Here is a 22,025-nt window from a genome sequence, read left to right as displayed (position 1 = left end):
ACATCTCATCATTGCAGGATTTCTGGTTTCTTAAGTTTAGAAGACAAATATTTAGCTCTTTTGAAGAGTTTAATGATTAGGTGTTTTTTTAAGTACCACGACCATTGTTACTGCAAATAAGACGCAACAAATATATGTAATGTAAAAGCCCTCTTTTATTAAATGTATGTGTTATTGCACCATTACACATAGTGTCCTACTACTAATAACATTTGTAGGCCTTTGGGTTACCATTGAAGCGCAACACAAAAAATATTTGAACCTTTCGCTTATTAAAAAAACAACGGAGGTAATGAAGACAGTTTCAACAGTCCTCCTGTGTAGTGATACGGCTCTTTTCCACCAGGGGGCAGCACATGACAGACCACTTTCTGTCTGGAACCGTTTGTTCAACGATAAGCACCTCACATCACATAACAACCAGCACGTAACCAAGGCAACCGGTTACCCCCACGCAGATTCATCAACTTCGTTTTGTTCTTCAACCTTCACATGATACATGTGAGACAGTCTTCTCTCTCTGTCTCTCTGTCTCTCTTTCGCTCTGTCTCTGTCTCTCTCTCTCTAAGTTCAAGATTAGTTTTCTATTAATTGACGCAGATATAATGTGCCTGGGTGCATGTTTGTCAGGCTTGTGTGTACATTGTGTGTACATGGCCGATTCATTGCATCACTGCAATAACCAAGATGACTTATCAGTTGACACGTCTCTCTGTCTCTCTCTCTGTCTCTCTCTGTCCCTCTAATCCCAATCCATTAATCAACACTCTGAGATCAGCGATGTCTCCAATATGAAGCTAGTCTATACACATATTAATATGTATCTGCGAATGTAGATTCATAGTTTGGGATTGATCTTAGTTTATGAAACACAGAAATGGTCAATGCAGAGTAAAACATACTTTTACTTATCTTTCACTAAGTCACTATTATTAACTGACTATTAATTGCTTCTTTCAAGAGTCAGAGCAGAATGGACATGAGGGTTCGGGTTCGGGTAAACTCTCTGATGTGGTTCTTAATCTTCCCTGTAATCCACTGCATTACTGTGTTAACGTCATAAACACTCTCACAGTGAGAACATCGTGTCCACGACCTCTGACCCCCAGTTAACATAAACACACAACACAGAGCTGCTATAGGGGCGTGACCTCTAGAGTACGGAGCACTGCTATTAATCCTCCAGGCTGGAGGACGGAGCGATGCTATTGGTCCTTGTTTACCAGCGCTGCTATTGGTCCTCGTCTCCTATTGCTTCTGTTGGTCCTCAGCTCCTAGTGCTGCTGTACCAGCTGTATGGGGCTCCAGTTGGTCTGCAGGTTTACCGGTCTTCTGCCCCACAGCCGTCCTGTGGCCACAGCTGGGACGGCATCTTGTCATATTATGGGATATACTCCGGGCTATGGATCGTACCATGTCTAGGTTCATTATGGCGTGATACTCCTGGCTATGGAACATACCATGTCTGAGTCATGGAAACAATGTGTGTGTGTGTGTGGTCGTGTCCTTTCAGCAGTGACTAATGGCAACCATTCAGATCCCAGGTGTGCTGGAGTGTTTCTGATACTACCATAAACTCCCTCTGCCTTTCAGACGGTGATGAAAGTTTAATTCTAAAGGCCACAGCGTGGGCTACAGCACAGCGTCGAATCATCATCCTTTCATTCTTTTATCTAACACACACTCTCTCACCTCCTCCCCCGTTCTGCAGAGATACTCACTGGTCTCTGTACATGCTATTTTAAACACTAGGACACTAAGTCGCTGGGCTCTGTGGGTATTCCTCCATACATAATATGGTATTCTTGGAAAATTAAGATAACATTGTCTGGTATGTGTTGGGTTTTAGAAGGGCTTGAAATCCAGTTGACCTATGACATTGAGTTACGCAAGGCTGTAATGTTTGTGCTTCTGCACCTGCACATGTGCAGCGCAGAGACTGTGAGAGTTACAGCACGACAGGACAACGTGGAGTCAGCTCTTATCTGGGCTACAGAGGGCTGTTATGCAACTGCACAATGACATTGAAGGTGGTCTCTCTCTCTCTCTCTCTCTCTCTCCCACTCACACTTTCTCTCTCTCACTCTCTCTCTCTCTCTCTCACTTTCTCTCTCACTCTCTCTCTCCCTCTCTCTCTCCCTCTCTCACACTTTCTCTCTCTCACTCTCTCTCTCTCTCTCTCCCTCTCTCACACTTTCTCTCACTCTCTCTGTCCCTCTCTCACTTTCTCTCTCACTCTCTCTCTCACTCTCTCTCTCTCACTTTCTCTCTGTCCCTCTCTCTCTCTTTCCTATTGTTCCAATTTTCTTATTAAAAACAGAACGTATGTATATGGTTCATTCAGAGTAAATCATTTCTACATTAGAGCTAGGGAATGGATTTCAGCAGTTGGTAAGTGTCTTTACATCCTGCCAGCCGTGCTGATAGTGTGGCGTCATGGTTCTTATCACGATGGAAGTCTTATCAACATGCTACCGGGAGGGACTTTGGAGGGTCATGAGTGCATCACATGCTGTGACTCTAATAAGTAGATATTGTTGTGTTCTGATACAAAAAGGGTTCACACTTCAGATACCACAGCTCTGTTTTGATCAGACTCCATAGCACAGCTTAAGTACTCGTAGGATGGAGATCATCACTGTCCCCCCTGTGGCTGTAGACCGGCTGTTCAAAATACGTAGACCATGCATCGCGTGACTCGATTCGGCCGCCACCGTCCAAACAAGACACCTTCAGACATCTAAACTAACTTTCCAGAGAGCCAAAGACCTGATCCCGGAATACAACAGGATGAATCAATTTACGCTGTCTGTCCCTTCTCTTCAGGCCTCTATTTAGAGCTTCACAGGCCAGTGGAAATAGAAGTGATTGTTTGCATAGCTCACGGCTCCACACTGATCCTCAGTCGGTGAATGTGTCTTAATCTCCCCCTGCTCCCCCCTCCATGTCTCTCTATGATGACATGCTGATCTCCTGACTCCCGGCCAACACAGGCCGTCAACAACAGATTATCACCTGGTGGCACGAGTCCCTAATTAGAACTGGTCAATGTTTAAGCTAGATGTCATCAGGAGACGTTATAAATCAAATGCTAACGATAGGCGAGACATCCTTATGAGAGCCCTGAGCCGACGTGAACGTGTGAAAGAAACCCTGAGTGACAGAGGTACCGGCTCTCTCACCATGCTGGAGGGTGCAAAGTCGAAACGGGGGAAAGCTGGAAGTATAACAGTAATATTCTGAAATCTCCTAAATGTCTCACAGCAGCTTTGTGTACACGTCAGTTCTACACACACTTCATACTCGTGTTTATAATCCCGACAGGATATTCTGCCCTCATATGACGAGAACTGCAACTGGAGGAAACGTCAACAGTATTTTCCCATCCAAACATTATTCTGACTCACTCGGTTTCCTCATGCTGCCACTGAGAGGAACAGCATTCCTGGTACCAGTCGGTCGCTTCATTGGAATCCTGCTTATTAAGTGCAAAAACGGTTTCAGTGGCTTCTCTGCGAGCTGGCTGGGACACCACTGAGGATGAACTGTGCTTAACTCCTTCGAGCGGACCCAAGAGTGCCGGCGGCCGGGAAATCTGCGTCAACATGCGTCAGAGCGGCAGGCTTTCCTCCAGATAAGCCCTTCAGATCCGTTTGTTGTGTAGTTTGCTACCAAACGACGACATCTCCAATCTGCCTCCCCTCCAAGGCCTACTCCGGGCCTCAAGGATTAAAGACTTCAACATGAGGTCTACTACCAGAAGGTACACATGGCAGGAGTCCCCTTAGACACGGTCACATGGTTTAAAGTTGGTTCAGTGCTCTGAAGAAACAATAATAACAAACACAGTAGGTGCCGGTCACCTCAGATGAGCCTCTTGTAAACACACTAACTCTATTGCACTCTCTAACCCACAGTACACAGAACTGCCTGGTACAAACCACACGTGTTGACAGGTGTTACGGTACAGGGATTTCTTTGAAGTCAACACAGCACTCGAGGACATCTGACCTATGACCTTGACATTCTCCGTCAGGACAAAAGGCGCCCCCTTCAAATCCTCTCTATCCTGTATTTTGTTCTTCTATATATAGATTCACCAGTTTACATACATAGCATTCCTAATGCATGCAACATAGAGCTCAATATAGAGCTGAGGGAACTGGCCCACATTAATCGCATTTCAATCCCACAGGAAACCGCACACAGCTCAGGTTCACTTCAGTCCCAGATCCCTCCGATCTCTCAGGAGTCGGAACAAGCCTTTAAAGCCGCCCGACGGTGACCTGAAGTTTCCAAACCCCGTCCTATCAGGAGGGCTGGAGGTGACCACCGTCCTATCAGGAGGGCGGGAGGAGACGGGGGGGCAGAACGCTGTCTGATCTCCCGGTGGATCCAGACGCCTAGCTCTTACTCCGTGTATTGGAGCGTACGGATCATGCAATTTATCTCTGAGCCTCTCATTCTGAAAGTAAACATTAACGCAATCAAAGTCTTTACCACAAAAAAGGTTTATTTTCCAGACACTGTAGACACAAGTTTACAAGAGGTGTCGGCAATCGCACAAAAACACTAAATAAAGTCAAATCCCAATCAGAACAGAATCTCAGAACAGTTTTCTGGAATGTAATATTTTTAATTTCTAGCTATACGTCTTTTTGTTTACAAATAGCACCAACAAATAAGTCTCTACATAGTCCTTATATATGGTTCTGATACATGCACTGTCTTCCTTATTGCCCATTTAAGGAATGAAGAGAAGTACATCAGAGAGAAATCAACTAATTAATCCACAAAGCAAGAACATGATTCGCTTAAAATGCCCTTTGAAAATACAGGCAATAAAAGTAGAGGGGAGTGAAATGTTGGACATTACAAAAACGGTACATTTCATCATCTACAACAACAAGAAATGTCCTTCAGACAAACGACACCAAAATAACAAACTAACAAATATTCAACGCAGCGGATTCAGCTTCCAACGACCCAGCAGTCTCCGGTTGAGGACATCGCGACAACGTCCCAGGTGCTACGAGGTCGCGGCCCGGGTGCCGGCGAGCCAGTGAGCCGGGGCCAGTGGCCCCGGTCTAGTTCAGACCCTCACTAGTGTGAGCTGTGCTTTACGCCAACGGCAGTCTGACAAGTCTCAGTCTCTCAGGCTGTGGCTTTGAGACCATTGAAGGTGGTCTCTCTCTCTCAGCCGTTACGGAAAGAAGTTTCCATAACCGGCCCTCTTTGTCGGAGTCCGCTCATACCAATTTATAAGAAAGAAAGCACCAACAGAGGCTCAAAGGAGAGCTACAAAAGCGCCACACGATGTTTCCCTCTCGTCCTTCACGAGGATAAAGTAATAAAGTAAATAAACAAGTTGGTAACCGAAGGAGCGGTGTGACGGAGACGTACAGGGACGCTACAGAGCACCACCCCTCGCCTCCATCGGCAGGGATCGCCGCCTGGGGTGGTCCTGCCTCTGACCACTAAGAGGAGCGGCTTCCTCCGAGGCCTGGGGTGGGGGGAGTCAGCGCCACGCGTCCTTCACCCGCTGGTGGCGAGGAGGGCGACAAGGTGGCTCCGCAGTGGGAACCACGAGAAGAATCCCACACTGCCCCAGACCGGACCCCACGGGCGGGGTTCCCCTCCCCCTGTGGAGGAGGGGGTCTGGCTCTTCCCCGGGTGCCTCTCAGCGCCACTCAAGAGAGGAGTCATTGAATCTCCGAGCAGAACAGACTCTGCGGCCGGCGGTCTAGTCGGCGCCGTGCTCCTGCAGGCGGGAGATGAGGGTGATGAGGTTCTGCAGGCCGAAGATGAAGCCCTTGTCGCCGCCCTCGTGCAGCACGCTGTCCTCGCCGTAGTGCCGGCACGTGGTGTGGGCAAAGTCGATCATGTGCACGTCCACCGGCGACCCCCCCGCCTCCGGGGCGCCGCGGGTCGAGCGCCCGGCGCCCCCCTTCGCCCCGGCGCCGCCCGCCGAGGGAGACGGGGGGAACCCGAAGGCCTCGTCCTCCCCGTCGTACTCCTCCTCGTCGGAGGGCTCGTCGTCCTCGCCCTCCTCGCCGCCGCGGGGCCGTGGCCGGGCGCGGCCCCGCTGGGGGTCACCGTCGTAGTTGATGAGCAGCGAGCTGGAGAAGAAGCGGTAGGACTCGCAGGCCTCCAGCGTGGCCTGCATGTCCCGCAGCCGGCGCAGCACCGGGGAGAGCAGCTCCTGGCGCAGCCGCCGCCCGTTGTGGAAGAACTGGTACAGCGCCTCCTTGAAGCCCGCCAGCGTCAGCTTGCGGCCGTGGTACTTGTTCATGAAGATGAGCTGCCCCGAGTCTGGGTGGTACACCTGCAGCGGGCAAATGCACAACGTCAACAACTGCAGCGGGCAAACACACAAAGTCAACAACTGCAGCGGGCAAACACACAACGTCCACACCTGCAGCGGGAAAACGCACAACGTCAGCAGGTAAACACACGACGTCAACACCTGCAGCGAGCACAGGCAGTGATACGACTAGGGCGGGCCCACGAGAGACCCTGAGCGACTACAGACAGAGCGTCCTCCAAAACGTTGGGGTCTTCAGACCCCGTCCAAAACCATGTGTGTTCTGGCCAGCAGGATGTTAAGAAGCCTTCCCCTTCACGCAGCGTGCATCGTTTTTTAAAAGGCTGTGTAAAACCGTTTTAAGCATCTAGCGGCCAGAGATGGTCCAGAGGCAGAGCGTCAAGTCTCCAAGTTATAAAGATAGTGGATCATCTCAACGGTACAGAGGAAAAGAACTTGTCCTTTTGGGGGATTCCTTCCCATATAACAACGATTCACAGAGTAGAGATATTAGTACACATAAAATATGTATTAGTATGTATAAAGTTCCTATGAGTAACACTATGTGTGAGCTGAACTGTGAGCTGAATAGTGAATGGTGAGCTGAACCGTGAACGTACGGAGAGCTGAACGGTGAGCGTACAGTGAGCTGAACGGTGAGCGTACAGTGAGCTGAAAGGTGAACATGCGGTCAGCTGAAAGGTGAGCCGTACCTGCATGCCGCAGAGGCGGACCCCTATGGAGGCCGACGTGCTCTGCTGGCACTTCCTGGTGTGGTTGGCCTTCTTCTCCTCGGAGGCGTCGTCGCCGTGCTGCCGCGTGCCCATCTTCAGGTCCAGCACGCACGGCACCGAGTAGCGCCACGTCAGGTTCTCCAGCAGGATGAATTCTGGGCCGGGGTCAAGGGTCAACACACAGAGCCACGGAGGGGTTTTCCCCCCGACCCAGTCCAAGCCCAACCACAACCCTGACCCACCCCAACCCTGACTCTGAACAGTGAAGGATACTGTGCTGGTTGCGGAGCTTGGCCGTGTCCCTCAACTTCTGCAGCAGCTGCTGGTGACACTTGAGTCTCCAGGGGTTGTGCTTAGTCTTCTCCTGGCTGAGGAAGAGGACCTCGGCCTGCTGGACCTCCTCCCTGCACCCACACACACACACGATTAATGTTGTTGTTTACGTACTCAGTCCTCTATTCCAACAACTAAATACATGGTATGATTTTGTAGCAAGCTAATCCCACTAGCATGGCTCTGCACCATGCTAATCACACTAGGGTAGCTCTGTATTATCTGGTACTGTGCTAATCAAACTAGCGTGGCTTGGTACCATCCTAATCCCAGTAGCATGGCTCGGTATTATCTGGTACTGTGCTAATCCCAGTAGCATGGCTCAGAACCGTGATCATCACACTAGCATGGCTCGATACCATGCTAATCCATTAGCATGGCTCGGCACCGTGATAATCATCTACCGTAGCTCGGCCCATTCTGTTACCGAGCCGTGCTAACACTAGCGTCGCGGCGGCGGCGGCGCTCACCTCACAAGCGCGTCGTCCTTGCGCAGCGCCCGCGCTCTCTGCTCCTTGCTGTAGCTCTCCGTCTCCCCCAGCGGCAGCTCCCCGCTCCTCTTCAGGGCCTTGGGCTCCGCAGAGAGCCGCTCCTCCCGGGGGGCAGGCGGGGAGGGGTCCCCCGGGGACGGGTACGCCATCAGACACAGCTTACCCTCCGCCGTCTCCTCGAACCGCACCGACACCACGCCTGGGGAGGGGGGGAGGTGGAGAGACAGACAGGCAGAGACCGAGAGAGAGAGACCGAGAGACAGAGACAGGGAGAGAGAGAGACCGAGACAGAGAGAGAGAAAGACAGGGAGAGAGAGAAAGAGACCGAGAGACAGAGAGAGAGAAAGACAGGGAGAGATAGAAAGAGACCGAGAGACAGAGAGAGAGAAAGACAGGGAGATAGGGAGAGAGAAAGCCAGGGAGAGAGAGAGAGACAGGGAGATAGGGAGAGATGATTTAGTTTAAGAAATAAACCAAATGCCTAGATATATCCAAACCCATAAAGCAGCCGTCCTGACGTCCTTACATTAACAAGCTATGAGATCAACAGTGTGGGCAGAACGTTGGAGCTATGACTGAGAATAAAATTGAAGTAGGCCACAATAATCCTGATAAAACCCAAGGTACAGCAAACATGACATCCATTAACGACCAGAACCACAACCAACACGACCCCAAGATGACCTCTCAGCGGTCCCCAGCGCTGTGAATCAAAGCCCAGAATGCATCAGGTCTGAGGTCCCCACGGAGACCACTGCACTAGGAGGGCCGGGGCGCTCACTGCATCAACTCCCAGCTAGGGGCGTGGGCTCGTCTGAGCAACAGCAGAGCTCTGAACCCGGGGGGCCATCTTACTTCTCTGACGGCTCGCCCCCACGCGGTGACGTCACTGGTCTGCAGAATCTCCCCAGCCTCTGAAGTGTCCCAACTCCAGCACCCCCCCTCCCCCCGGAGTGCTATCCGGTCACGTGCAGGGGAACAACAGAACCCGGGGTTAGGCAGGGTTCTCTAGAGCTCATTCACTACTAGAACCCGGGGGGGTCTGTGGGGTTCTCTAGAGCTGGTTCATTACTTTCGGTTCTGCAGAACCCAGAGCGGTGAGGCCCCGGCCCTCGGAGAGGGGGAACATTCTCAGAGTCTCTCCGCCGTTCACGCAGGGATACAGCCCTTGATTTTGAGTCAGTCTGGAGGGTCCGGACCCCTCAGTCAGTAACCCAGGCGTGGTCAGCGGTGATAACACAGACTACAGCCGGAACCCAGAGCTCTGAGGGTACACAGGAGGGGAGAGCGAACGATTTAGAATAAAAGACGCTGCTATACTCGTGTGTACTCATGTGTCTGCTAGGAGAGAGACATGGAGTAAAGCCATGTCTCTGCTCGGAAGGAGAGACACGGCTCTTTTAGGAGAAACACGGCTATGCGAGGAGAGAGACATGTCTCAGCCAGGAGCCATAGAGCCACTGCGCTCATGGCGGCCTAGCGAGGGCCTCGCAGGACGGGACTAAGGGTACCCGGTGTGAGGGGCTGCCAGAACGGGACTTACGGTACCCGGTGAGGGCCTTCCAGGACTGAACTAACGGTACCCGGCCGGTATGGTCACGAACTAACCTACCCTACACCCTCCAGTCACGAATACTCAGATACTGCGGACTGAAGTGTCGGCTTTAATAGGTGAAAAGCCCTCCGTGTGTCCTCAACCACCGAGGTCGTCTTAGTTTGTCCATAACCACAGAGGTTCCCTTGTCACTGCTTATAGGTTGGATTTGGACCTCAACTGCACGGCAGGGACCGAACAAGACCCGAGCGGTACCGAGACCAGGGACCGAACGAGTCCGACCATAGCGGTCCTTAGCCCAGGACACGAACGAGTCCGACCCGAGCCGTACTGACACCAGGGACCGAACAAAACCCGAGCGGTGCTGAGACCAGGGAACGAACACAGACCAGGTGACATGCAGTCAGTAACTTCACACTAATCCACCATTTTAATGATTCCACTAGAATAGCCTTCAGTCCTAGAAGGCTGAGCTCCAGGAGGGAACCAGATACATTAAGACAGGCCGTTTGAACCGTCTCACCTTTATACTGAGGAGTGAACTTCCTGATCTCCGGAGGCAGGCTCTTGTAGAACTGGTGCTCCCGGGGGATGAGCGGCTTGCAGATGGCCTGCTCTCCGAAGCGCATGATGCAAGAGTGTCCGGCAACCTGGTGCACGAAGGGCTCCAGCATAACCCCCTTCACTTCTGCCTTCAGCAGCGCCTCGTGAGCAGGACCCATCCTTGATCCGCATCGGACGGCGGGGTGAACGGGACCCACCAGGGCTGCGGGGGGGCGACCAGCTCGGTCAACGGCGGGGCTCCCTATGGTGTAGTCCGGTCGTTCCTGTGTCCACCACCAGGGGGCGCTGCGGGTCGTCTGATTCACGCAGAACAAAACAAAGGACGACAGGAAGCAGAGAAAGGACCTCTGCGATTCTTTAGTTTCCGGTATATTCAACTCGAATGTCTGAATATGAAAGCGATCCGTTACAGATGGAGGTTATCCGCGTTTATGTATTTACGATACCAACAATATTTTCACAGTTGGTCGCTTAAAAAATTGTCCGTGCGTTAACATGTCCGTCCACCGTCGTCCTCTGTACCGAAACTGACGTCGGCGCGAACCTACAGCCTGCCAACGTCGCTGAGCCCCTCCTCCCTCAGCAAGTAGCCAATCACAGGTCGGTAGCTGTCACTGGGCGGGAACAATCGTCCGGATAGGACAGAACAGGATTTTACTGAAACGTGCACCAAAGCATCGGGGGATGGGGCTCAAGTAAAAAGCAAAACGTAGGCATGCGCATAATGTCCTATTGACTCGGCTGACACCTCTGTCTCCACCTGCAGAACTCATGTTTTGGAATCAGAACATCAACATGCAGCCCACAACCCACTGTTCTGTTAGATATATTTTCCATATTTTATTTTTCTTTGAATGTAGATTGTACAAAATGTGTATTGCTAAAAACTAACGCCACTCTTAAGACTCCCTTGCTTACATTAACATCGAATGACAAACATCATGCTTATTAAATGCAAGAATGAAACGATTAACAGAAATTGAAGATGTTGTTGAACTTAACCAAAATATTAGATACTTAAACATTATCCACTCAATGTACACATATTTTTTAATTGCATTTCAGTGAATTTGTGCATAATAAAGGAAAAATAAATAAAGTGGCATACCATCTGAAAATATAACCTATTCTTATCGACCTACTCTGACTGGGTTATTATGGGATGCCTGGAAAAACACAAGTCAAGTCAACAGCAAGATGGCGGCTATGCAGTGCATGTCATTAGTGCACGTCACTAGTGCACGTCTCTAGTGCACGTCAGTTTAGTTGCGCACGTCAGTCGAGAAAGAGGAAGAGACTAGTGGAACGTGTGCTTGTGTGTGTGTGTGCACATCCGTGCACGTGTGTGCATGTGTGTGTAGGGGAAGGCAAAAAGGAATGATTATCTTGCTTTCAAATGTTTCAATGCATTAGTCTGTAATGGGGACATCTTCTCTGTAGAGATCATCACTGTGCTATCTGCGCCTCTTAGCCCCCCTCTAAGCCCTCGCTTAGTCCCTCTCCGAGCCCCTCTGTAGGGCTCTCCTCCTGACAGATGACATCATGCCTAGCCCCCCAGCGTGGCCCCTGTAGACCCCCCTGTGGACCCCCCTCCAGACTTCCCTCCAGGACCCAAAGAAGTTGGCTTGATGCGTTAGGGTTAGAGCCTCCACAGTGGCACATTCCCAGGGAGGAGGTTTGCCATCTCCTGGACACTTCCCCCAGACAGCCGATGTAAAACACCAGCGCGTTGGGGAGCGGGCCAGAGGGAGGGGCCTGTATCCGTCCACGTTCGAGGGATGCATTCGTAAAGACACGCTGTGGATAGAGAACACCACCACTGACATCTACACCCGGCCGGCGGCAGCAGTTAACCTTAACACACCCCGTCCCTCTCCCAGCACCGAGCGGCTGAGCCCCTCTCTGTATTAGTCTCTGTTTCCCCCTCTTATACACAACAGAACCGCAGAATAAACACGACATGGTTCCCAGCCGTGATCAGTCCAACATATACAAACACATCCAGTCATCTGGAGCGTTTTATGAAACGAGCCAACGGCCAGAGCCAGGAACAGGGTGTGCTCTGTAACCTTCCGCACTGCCAAGGACAGGACTGATCCTCTGTTTGTTTGTGTGCTGTAACACATCTCTCTTCTGAGTTCAGCCTCTAGAGGGGGTCAGCCTCTAGAGGGGGTCAGCCTCTGGAGGGGGTCAGCCTCTGGAGGGGGTCAGCCTGGAGGGGGACGGCCTCTGGAGGGGTTCAGCCTCTGCTAGACCCAGGGTGGGGCTGAGGGGGAGTCCCATGTCCTCTCCAGGCTTCACTCAAACGTGCTAAGAGCTGCAGTACTTCTATCGTATTGTTGATGCATCACTGACCCATCGCGTTGATCTCTTGTAGAAATAGATCCGACCCTTATCCGTGGCAATAAATAGCCCGTGGGATGTGGAAGAGGAAGTTTAAACATAACTGTCAAAGTAAACAAGACCATCAGTCTTTGACACACAGCCACATGGACCAACCGGAGCTATAACCAACTCAGGGGTCACAAGGTTAACACGTCAAGTCAAGTCGAGTCAAGTGGTGGTAGGTCTGTCTCTGTAGGCCTGCTCAGGTTGTGGGAGACGGACTGCAGAAGGCAATCAGAGCCACGTCTGACCAGCGGCTCTCCACCACCCAGCAGAACCTGGACCGGCCGGGGCCTACAGAGGGGGTCTGGGGGGGGGGGGCAGTCTGCTTCAAGGTGGACTGGGGTTGGTTAACATGTGGAATACGCTGCAATACGATACGGCATCTGTGTGAGCAGCCGTTTGGGCCATCAACAAATGTCTGTTTAGTGACCACACAGCCTATTGGGCCAACAGAGGAGGGTCCGGGAGGGGGGTCTGGGAGGGGGGGCTGGTGTGTTGGGTCTCCCCCAAGGGGGACTGGTGTTGGTAAACATGTGGACTAGCTCCTATAGGATATGGCCTCTGTGTGAGCAGCTGTTTGTGATGTCAACAGATGTCTGTTTGGTGACCACACAGCCTCATGGGCATGCATGTGCAGGATTAAGTACGAGAGACAAGTGGCTCCTTGCTCTGCCCTAGTTTAGTGCAATCCTCTTCAGCTCAGGGCCAGCACCAAAGGGACTGCCATGTGGACGTGACGACATGAAACAGGGCGAAATAACTCCTTCAACTCTCGAGGGATGGCCTGTGATCCAGCAGCGCTTTGAGTCCAAGTCAGGCTTTAAATAACCCAGCTTTAGATCCAGTCCCGGCACACCGTGTAACCTGACACAATTATAAACGCTGCGTCACTGCCCAGTCTCTCTGCCCAGTCTCACCACATCTCGACATGGAAAGATACTAAAGCACTCCAGGAATCCCTGTGTAACTTTAACCTAAGAGCTGGTTGGTTCAACGACACACGTCCACCATCTGAGTCCAGCTGCAGAGGGGTAGTACAGTACAGCACAGTCAGTACATTTACATTTAGTGCATTTTGCATACCCCTTATCCAAAGCGACTTACAATAAGCCCGTTTGTCAGAAGAAAGTGAAACCTTGATAGAACCAAGTGCAAAGCACTAACAATCGCTAGGTTAACCCATTCCCTGTATGCAACAATGATAGCTGGGATAAGATGCTACACAACTAAGTACTATAACGAAATACAGCATACAATAAGTGCGTACATTAAGGGCCAGGACGTACGACGTACAATAAGTAAGACGGGTTTGATATCTGTCTCGTGACTGTGACCTTTCAGTGCGGGTGACCGACCAAAGTTCCGCCGTGGGAAACTAAAGCCAATGTTACTGGAGAGCTGGAGTAGAGGGACGTGGTCTCAAAGGTTAGTTGGCTCCTGAACAGAGAGCTCTGGGGAAGAAGAGGAAGTGCAGAGGTGACCTTCTCAACACTGCCGTCCTATTGGTCAGCACGTCTGAATGCAGTCCAGCTGCTGTCAACACCGCCGTCCTATTGGTCAACACGTCTGAATGCAGTCCAGCTGCTGTCAACACCAGGGTCCTATTGGTCAACACGTCTCTCTGCAGTCCAGCTGGTCTCAACACCGCCGTCCTATTGGTCACCGCGTCCCACGGCAGTCCAGCTGGTCTCAACAGCTCCAGTTTGGGCCGATGCGTTCAGCAGTTGCATAAAAACATGAGATGAACTCAAACCACTACTGCAAACGACTGCATTGCAGCACGAAACCATGCAAAGGAACAGGTGAAAAACACAAGAGTATTATTGGTTGAATTCACACATTTGGCCAATGAATAGTTTTATTTTAGGACACTTTGGCCTGGAGTGTGTTTGTTTGACAGCGTCTCTGTCGCTCTGGGAGTAAACATGGCCTCAGAGCCCGGGGGCGGAGCCTGTCGAGGAGAAGTGAACAACAAGCTTCTCTTTAAACCTCTGGCCTACATTCCAACTCTCGCTGAGAGGAGACGGGGGCTTTGTCACTGCAGGATCTCCCGACTCTGATAGACGATTCGTCACACTTAGAGCTTAGAGCTTGTATAAACTAACTTTCAGAGGTTACATGCACACAAACACAAACACACACACAGACACACACACACAGACACACACACACACACATGGTGGTGTGGGCCTGCCTAGAGCCCGCCTGTGTGTGATGTATTCCACATGACAGGAGAATGTGTGTGGAGTTATGTAACTGAATCCTCTCAGACACGTGAAGGTACAGGAAGTCACACACACACACACACACACACACACACACACACACACACACACACACACACACACACACACACACACACACACACACACACACACACACACACACACACACAGAATGCCCCTCTCTGAACCAACAGGAACACACACATGTTGACATGTAGATGTTTAGTCAAAACAAACAAAGCCAAGAGGACATGGGTAAGGGGGACGTTTAGGAAGGTTCCTCAGGTTGCACAGGTTCCTCATGTTCATCAGGTTACTCAGACACACTGGAAGGTTCTGTTGTTCGGTCAGTCCTTGAATCAGAAAACTATCAGCTACGAACAGCTACAGCAGTAACATCTAATCAAGGTTTTCATGGTTGAGCTTCTCAGCTTGAGCTCCTCTTTTCAGCTCCACGCCTTCTGGTCTTCATTCAACCTAACAAAGTCGGTAACCTTTGGATATTCTCTAATTAGTTCTGTTAAATGGTGAGAGGAAAGGACTGTTTGTGACAGGGAATGTCTTGAGATCAGAAGTCCGGCCCAGAGGTCGTTCCTGGTCTGTTATGATCGGAAGATTCTAAGAGAGTGACAGGGGCTTTAGGAAAGGAGGAGTCCTTCCTGGAAAACATGATTCAGTTTCCTGCTGCACACGTGCATTTGTCCGAGTTAGAGAAACAGCATGTCTCTGTGAGTAAGACAGCTCAGACGAATGGATCTCAGTCTCTGCATATCAATGGTTGTATCCTGTAACAGCTAGGTGCTTCAATTGTATAATTGATTCCCGCTCCTTGGGGGCAGTCCCCAGAAATTTCTCAGATAAACAAAAATAAGATTGAAAGAATATTTGAAGAAGTGCGTCAGATGACAAGCCCCTTTTTACAGGGTTAGAGTTAGCCTCTTCCACAGGGGAGCCTTGGACTGGTCAAAGCTCATAGTGCAGAATACAGCATTACCTGCTGGCCGTAATACAATAGCCTCCATTTCCTTTGTTGTCATGAAACACTATGATCTCAGGGACAGAGTGGTGGGAATGGGATGATAACTGGCCAGCCCTTTAAGTCTGTTTCGAAGTACTGTTAAGATGTGTATCGAGAATGGAAATACGAACAAAGTAGCACTGACTGGAACATGGTGGTTCTAAAGTACAGAAGTACTGTAGTAAGTGGGTCAACGGTGGGCATATTGTGAGAACAAATCAGACTGCAGGTTTCAGGGGCAATGATTGATTTACTTTTTCTAGGTATCAGCAGGTTTTGATCACGCAGCATTCAGCACAATGATGAGCGCTAAGGCTGCTTCTGCAACCAGTGAACCCATGTAGTCAAGTAAAGGGCATTTCAGTTCCTGCTTTCGTTCCCCCCCCCCCCCCCCCCCCCCCCCCCCCCCCCCCGCAGTGATCCGCTGCAGTGTGGAAAGTTCCAGACGCCAGCGGCACGAAGGAGAACCGGAGCGCAGGAGAAAGGTTCGGTGACCGATACCCAACGCTCTGACGGCCAGACTCCTGCATTCTGCATGCTGCTGACGTCTCATAGACAAACGCATACACACGCGGACGCTAGGAGACATACGCACACACACAAACACACACTAGGAGACACATGCACACTCACAAACTCACGCTGAGACAAACGCACACGCACACACACACTAGGAGACACATGCACACACACACGCGCACGCTAGGAGACACATGCACACACACACGCGCACGCTAGGAGACACATGCACACACACACGCACGCTAGGAGACAAACGCAGACACACGCTAGGAGTCACACACACATGTGTGAGTGTGTTTGTGTGTGTGTGTGTGTGTGTGTGTGTCTTGCGGTCAGCCGGTGCTTCAGGCATGGTGTGTGGTGGTCCCAGTAAGAGTGTGGCCGATGACCAGTAGAGGCCGTGGCGTCACCAGCAGGGCCTACTGATTACATAAGGCCCGCAACACACACTGCTCACCCAGCATGCACCAGACCACACTGTGTGTGGTCGCACGCACATACACACACACACACATACAAATAGACACACACACACACGGACACGAAGTACGAAGGTCCAGTGGACCCAAGGTCTAACACAAATGCAAGCACACACACACACACACACACACAGACACACACACACACACATAGTTCTCCTACAAATGTGTTAAAACAAAGTGTGTTTTACCTCACTTCGCTATGTTTGGTGGTTCTTTTCCAACAGTCAAGGCCAGCTGTATCAGATGTATGTGCGTGTGTGTGTGTGTGTGTGTATGTGTGTGTGTGTGTTTGTGTGTGGTCAGCTGTATCAGATGTGTGTGTGTGTGTGTGTGGGTGATGCAAATAAAAAGGAACATGCAAATGAAGGCAAATGTATTTATATTACCTCATAGCCAAAGACCATCCAAAATACTTTACAGTACACAAGCAAAAGCACGATAAGAAGACGATGAGAACTAGAATAGCAAGCAAGCAGAAACCCGTTGAATAAAAAACTATAAATAGTCTCAAATGTTCAGTCATGCAAGTAGAGGAGACTGGTGTGAGAATACACACCATGGGAGGGTGAGGTAAGGGTTAGGGTTAGGATGAGGGTTAGGATGAGGGTTAGGGTGGCGGTGAGGGTGAGGGGAAGGGTTGACATACACACAAATACATATCATTAGGGCAGCACTTAGGCTAATGAGCAGTCTGAGTGACACCTGATCCTTAGCGGAGCCAGGCTGTAACAGAGAATCCCCGGAGAATCTCCTCACCAGCAGCTCACAGTCATGCTGTGTTCCAATTCTAGTTCAATGTAAGATGGCTTTTGTATACGAGACATCCAGTGTGTTTAGCTTATTTAAGATACAGTCTGAGTTGAGAGGAGCTAACAGCTCCTAGCTGACAGAGCACAATGCTAGTTAGCATTATCTCTCTAAACACTTCGGTACCAGTGGCTGCAGTGGGGCAAACACACCATTATGCAAGTCAAACATAAACGTCATTTCCACCAGATTTCTATTAGTGTCCAATCTTAGATTTGATTGCTGTTTGCCGTTCAGGATCTCTGCATCAGTTGTTATTGGAGCCCTTGCCCCCTGCTGCATGGCGCCATGGTGTTGTTGGTTTGGTAACCCAGGTATCAGCTCTCTCGCTCCCCAGCGCTGGCCCAACATTGGCGGTGCGGAGACTGATAGCAGAGCTCGACGTGAATACAGGCTATTAGCTCTACATAAACACAGTGGGCTGGACAGATGATAACAGTGAGCATATATGCTTGGTTCACATAAAGCTCAGTTTACAAAAGCCCACATCTGCTGACACAACACAGGTAAAGTCAGCGACCGCCCGCCGCAGTCGAAGGCAGATGCAGCACCTCCGCCCTGGCCGAGATGACAGGCTCCGTGTCTCCTCAGGCTTGTGGTGCGATGACCTCCACTCCACTCAAACCCCCTCAAGCCCGGGACTTAACGGCATGACCGCCGTCAAAAACTGTTCTGCAAAGCCGTTTTCCAGCTCATTTCTTTTCTGCTGGTGTCAGTGCTGAGTCAGAGTCGTAACCCGGGACTCACATGCTGCATAAACACACACGTGCATTTCGCCATCAGGATCCCACTGTTTAGTTACTCCTGGTCTGACCAGCAGACCACAGCTGCTGGTGTGGGGGGGGGGGAGTCTAGCCGTTGGTTTCCAGCTGTCACCCCTGATAGATCTGGGTTAGTACAGTAAGTTCTCCTGGAGACTGTGGCAAGGCTTCCAGGGGATCTGAAAAGCTTTCCTTTGATCATCAGCCACAAATAGGAGGTGAAAATGCAAATGTAATCTTTTGGCACACACAATTCTCCTCAAATTTGTAGAGAGTTCAATTAGCAATCTCAAAATGTAGGCCAAGGTAAGTTTGCACCCGTTCTGAATGAGACTCTACTTTACTCATATGTGGTTGCACGTTTCTCCTGATCATCTTGGCAATGGATCTCAACGATTAAATATATTAACGCTCAAAAGCATTAACCCCTTACACACAGATGTAGCCCAGAATCGAATGTTTTTTTGGAATGCATCTCTCAAGGGTTAATGGTTCCCTGTTGACACATCCCCAGCCCATAACCACGGTAATAGGTACCGTGGAGGCCAGTCTTCTAGGGACTGAGTTGACCTCCTCAACCATCTACAACATGAAGACCTCTTCGAAAATCTACAACATGATGACCACTTCAACAATCTTCAACATGAAGACCTCTTCAACCATCTACAACATGAAGACCTTTTCAACCATCTACTCCATGAAGCCGATCAAACACGAGCCAAGGAGCCCATTGCATTCCTAAGAAACATACATCAAAGGAAACCAGTGCATTTAAATGTCCTTGTTCCTCCTTCCTGTATGATAACCATCACTGAGCTTTTCAAACAGATCATTATTCTGGGTTCTGCTTTTTTTCCCGGTACATTTAAATGCCATCTTATACAGTCAATGCCTCGCGTATGGCCCATAATAACCAGGCTGAGCTGGAATGTCTCCAGTTTGAAACATGTGATAGACGAGCTGACAGAACGGAACAGAAGAACGCCTCACAGCCGTTCATACGGGTGTGAGAGAGATACGATCACATTGTATTCTAACTCCCCTGAGGCTTCACTTCCTCATTGGGTTCATCAGACCCAATCGCCGTGACAACAGGGCGAATCCTCACATATAGAGGAAGTTCCCTCGGAGGGGTCATGGCCAAAAGTAGTCCGGTCCTGGGTGTCGACCAATTGAACGTTTACTTTATTATGTCTGCATATCATGCCAAATATAAATTCATAAACTCTACACGAGTCAGTCTCTATAACCATAGTAATGAGTTACATAAGAGTCTGAAATTATGAAAGAGGTCTTTAAGACATGTCTTCAGGGTTAAACTCTGGACTGCTTAACTGTTTACTAGGTCCGTGTGTGGGGGAGAGAGTGGGGGAGAGGGGGAGAGGGGGAGAGACACAGAGCGTGAGTCTGTTAATCATATTCATGTTTTTTAGGGCTTTCCTAGGAAGCTGCTGTGGTTTGGGACAGATTTGCACAAGTGTGTACATGTGTGTATTTTATGTGTATATTTGATGTGTGTCTGCACGTGTGTGTGTGTGCGTGTGTGCGTGTGTGTGTGTAAGTGTGTAAATCAAATCAATGTTTCGGGCTTTCCTAGAAAAGGCTGTCTGGGAGAGTGGCCAGATTCTGGTTGGCCGTAGAACGTGAGCACAATAACAGCTCATGTTCCACGGTTTAACAATGCAATGAAGACAACGTTCACACACCCACCTTGAATGCACAGACATAAAGAAACACAACCACCTTTACACACAAGTGTGTTCCTGCTGGAACACACACAAATGAACCCAGCACACGTGTCACGGGTTGGGCAGAGCCTTGGGTTCTCTCAGCCTTAAGAACCTTACCAGCAGGTTCTCAGCCTGAGGAACCCTACCAGCAGGTTCTCTGAGGGTTGAGGAACCCTACCAGCAGGTTCACTGAGGGGTGAGGAACCCTACCAGCAGGTTCTCTGAGGGTTGAGGAACCCTACCAGCAGGTTCTCTGAGGGGTGAGGAACCCTACCAGCAGGTTCTCTGAGGGGTGAGGAACCCTACCAGCAGTTCCTCTCAGCCTCTCAACCAGCAGTTCCTCACACCTCCAGTAGGGGGCAGCACGCAGAACCTTTCTTCCTTCTAAAGGCTGACCTGTTATCAGAGCTGGCTTAAGGAAAGGACATGAGGAGAGAAGGATGTAGAAGAAAGCAGTAGAAGTAGGCCGTAAGGAGGCGAGAAGGAGGTAGGAGGGAGAGGGACAGGAGGGGGAGGGGGAGGACCGATGGAGGGTAACGACACGTGTGTTTGGGGTAAAGGATATGAAACTGTCTCTGTTATTTGCATGCTCTCTTTATCTGTGACAGATTTTGACCTAAAACTTGTATTTTCTGTAGTCAAGTAATTCATTATTGTGGGACAGCTATAGATATTATCAGACAGAATTGGAAAGGGTTGGATTAAGATCTCTATATAAACATGGCTGATGATTGGTTATTATGAGGTAGTTCACTGTAGTGGTCTCACCAATCAGATCTTGAATTACTAGTCTCAATAAACAGAAAACGGGATAAAACGTTGGTATCCGAAGTGTTCTTGTTTCCGTTTGTAGGAGTTTGTAGTCTCGAAGTAGAGTAGTTTCGACCCAATCATGTTGGAGCGCAACGATCTGGGAACCAGACGGCTATTGGCTGATGATGACTTCGTTTTTGAACCACCTTCATATTCGTTTACAGCTAATTGCCGTCTTGCACTCTAATACCTACAAATAATATCCCTGATGTAACTTCTGTGGAGATACTCGACTTCAAATGAAAAATATCTGAAAAAACGCTTTGCACGATTAACGCCATCGCTAGACCATCGCGAAACGTCCCGGATATCCGGCTACCCGCAGCCACAGACAGATCGCCCGTCGTCGAGTTAAGTCGTCGTCTGACGGTAGTTTATGGTCTCCAAGATTATTAGATTACTTTACAACATCGGAAGGGAGACGAGATCAAACCTGTATGAACAGGCGTTTTTTGTTCTTTCGTTTCGACCAATCATGTTTCTGGATGGTTGCTTCGTTAGCGCATGCTAGGCTATTAACCGACAACACTCATTTAGTAGTAAACAGAAAAATCAACATTGTGCAGACTGACAGCAATATAAATAAACTTCCATTCTGAAAGCTTTGTCTACTTGCTTTAATCTGTGTGTCGTTGGTAGAATAAACAGGAAACCAGCAGAACCCACCCCCTAAGGCTGATTGTTTCCGGTCCCTCGTCGCCCCCTAAAGGTTCTGACTGAGACGAACCTCAGCCAACCGGTCACATCTGAACAGGAACCTATTGAGGTGTTAAAGGCATTCAGTGGAACATCAAATAAGGGCCGATGTGTGCTAATGGATTAAATACAGAAAGCCAAATGCATGTTTAACTCATTCTACAGTCACTTAATCAAGTAGGTTAATATGGGACCACTTGAAATAAGAGTGCAGTTGGTTTATAAATAATAAGCTACATGGATGTCTAAATATTAACGACATACATAATATATATTTTAAATTCCAGGAATATCATTTTACTATGTAATAGACCCTTACCCAGAGGTAAAAAGGTTGCTTGTAACATAATGTACCAGTACAGTGCACCAGTACACCGCACCAGTGGAGATGACCTCCATACTGGGTCGGCCTGCTGGGACTCCACATGTTGAAGGTGGGACTGGGAGTTCACCAGTTCCAGCGTGCCCTGCCAATCATTAGTGTGTTCAGCCCTACGATAACATTTCCGTGTGTCTGTTTATATCTACTGATGGTGAATGATCCGGTGAATCCTCAGCTCTGACCATTGGGACCACAACGCTCCGACCAGTGGTACCATAGC

At 49.7% G+C, this 22,025-nt stretch overlaps 1 protein-coding gene across 1 annotated transcript; it reads right to left on the bottom strand.

Annotated features, from left to right (window-relative positions):
• Window positions 1-4,487: 4,487 nt before the first annotated feature.
• LOC307083888 (inositol hexakisphosphate kinase 2-like) lies at window positions 4,488-10,490 on the bottom strand. Its single transcript, XM_079747915.1, has 5 exons — window positions 9,941-10,490; window positions 7,842-8,061; window positions 7,312-7,442; window positions 7,018-7,193; window positions 4,488-6,325 (listed from the first exon to the last, which is right to left on the bottom strand). Exons 1-5 carry the CDS (start codon window positions 10,137-10,139, stop codon window positions 5,744-5,746), a joined length of 1,308 nt encoding a protein of 435 aa, XP_079604041.1. The 5' UTR covers window positions 10,140-10,490; the 3' UTR covers window positions 4,488-5,743.
• Window positions 10,491-22,025: the final 11,535 nt, after the last annotated feature.

Source organism: Pollachius pollachius (genome assembly GCF_949987615.1).
Source record: "Pollachius pollachius genome assembly, chromosome: 12".
Lineage (NCBI taxonomy): Eukaryota > Metazoa > Chordata > Actinopteri > Gadiformes > Gadidae > Pollachius > Pollachius pollachius.
The sequence above is the reverse complement of the archived record's forward strand: the minus strand, read 5'-3'. Positions and strand labels throughout refer to the sequence as shown.

Excerpts from the sequence above, each read along its gene's own strand:
- LOC307083888 (XM_079747915.1), bottom strand. The coding sequence starts at position 10,139 with ATGGGTCCTGCTCACGAGGCGCTGCTGAAGGCAGAAGTGAAGGGGGTT. Across the intron at positions 8,062-9,940 it reads GTTCACTCCTCAGTATAAAG|GCGTGGTGTCGGTGCGGTTC; the intron begins GTGAGACGGTTC and ends CCCCCTCCCCAG. Across the intron at positions 6,326-7,017 it reads TCCGCCTCTGCGGCATGCAG|GTGTACCACCCAGACTCGGG; the intron begins GTACGGCTCACC and ends TGCCCGCTGCAG.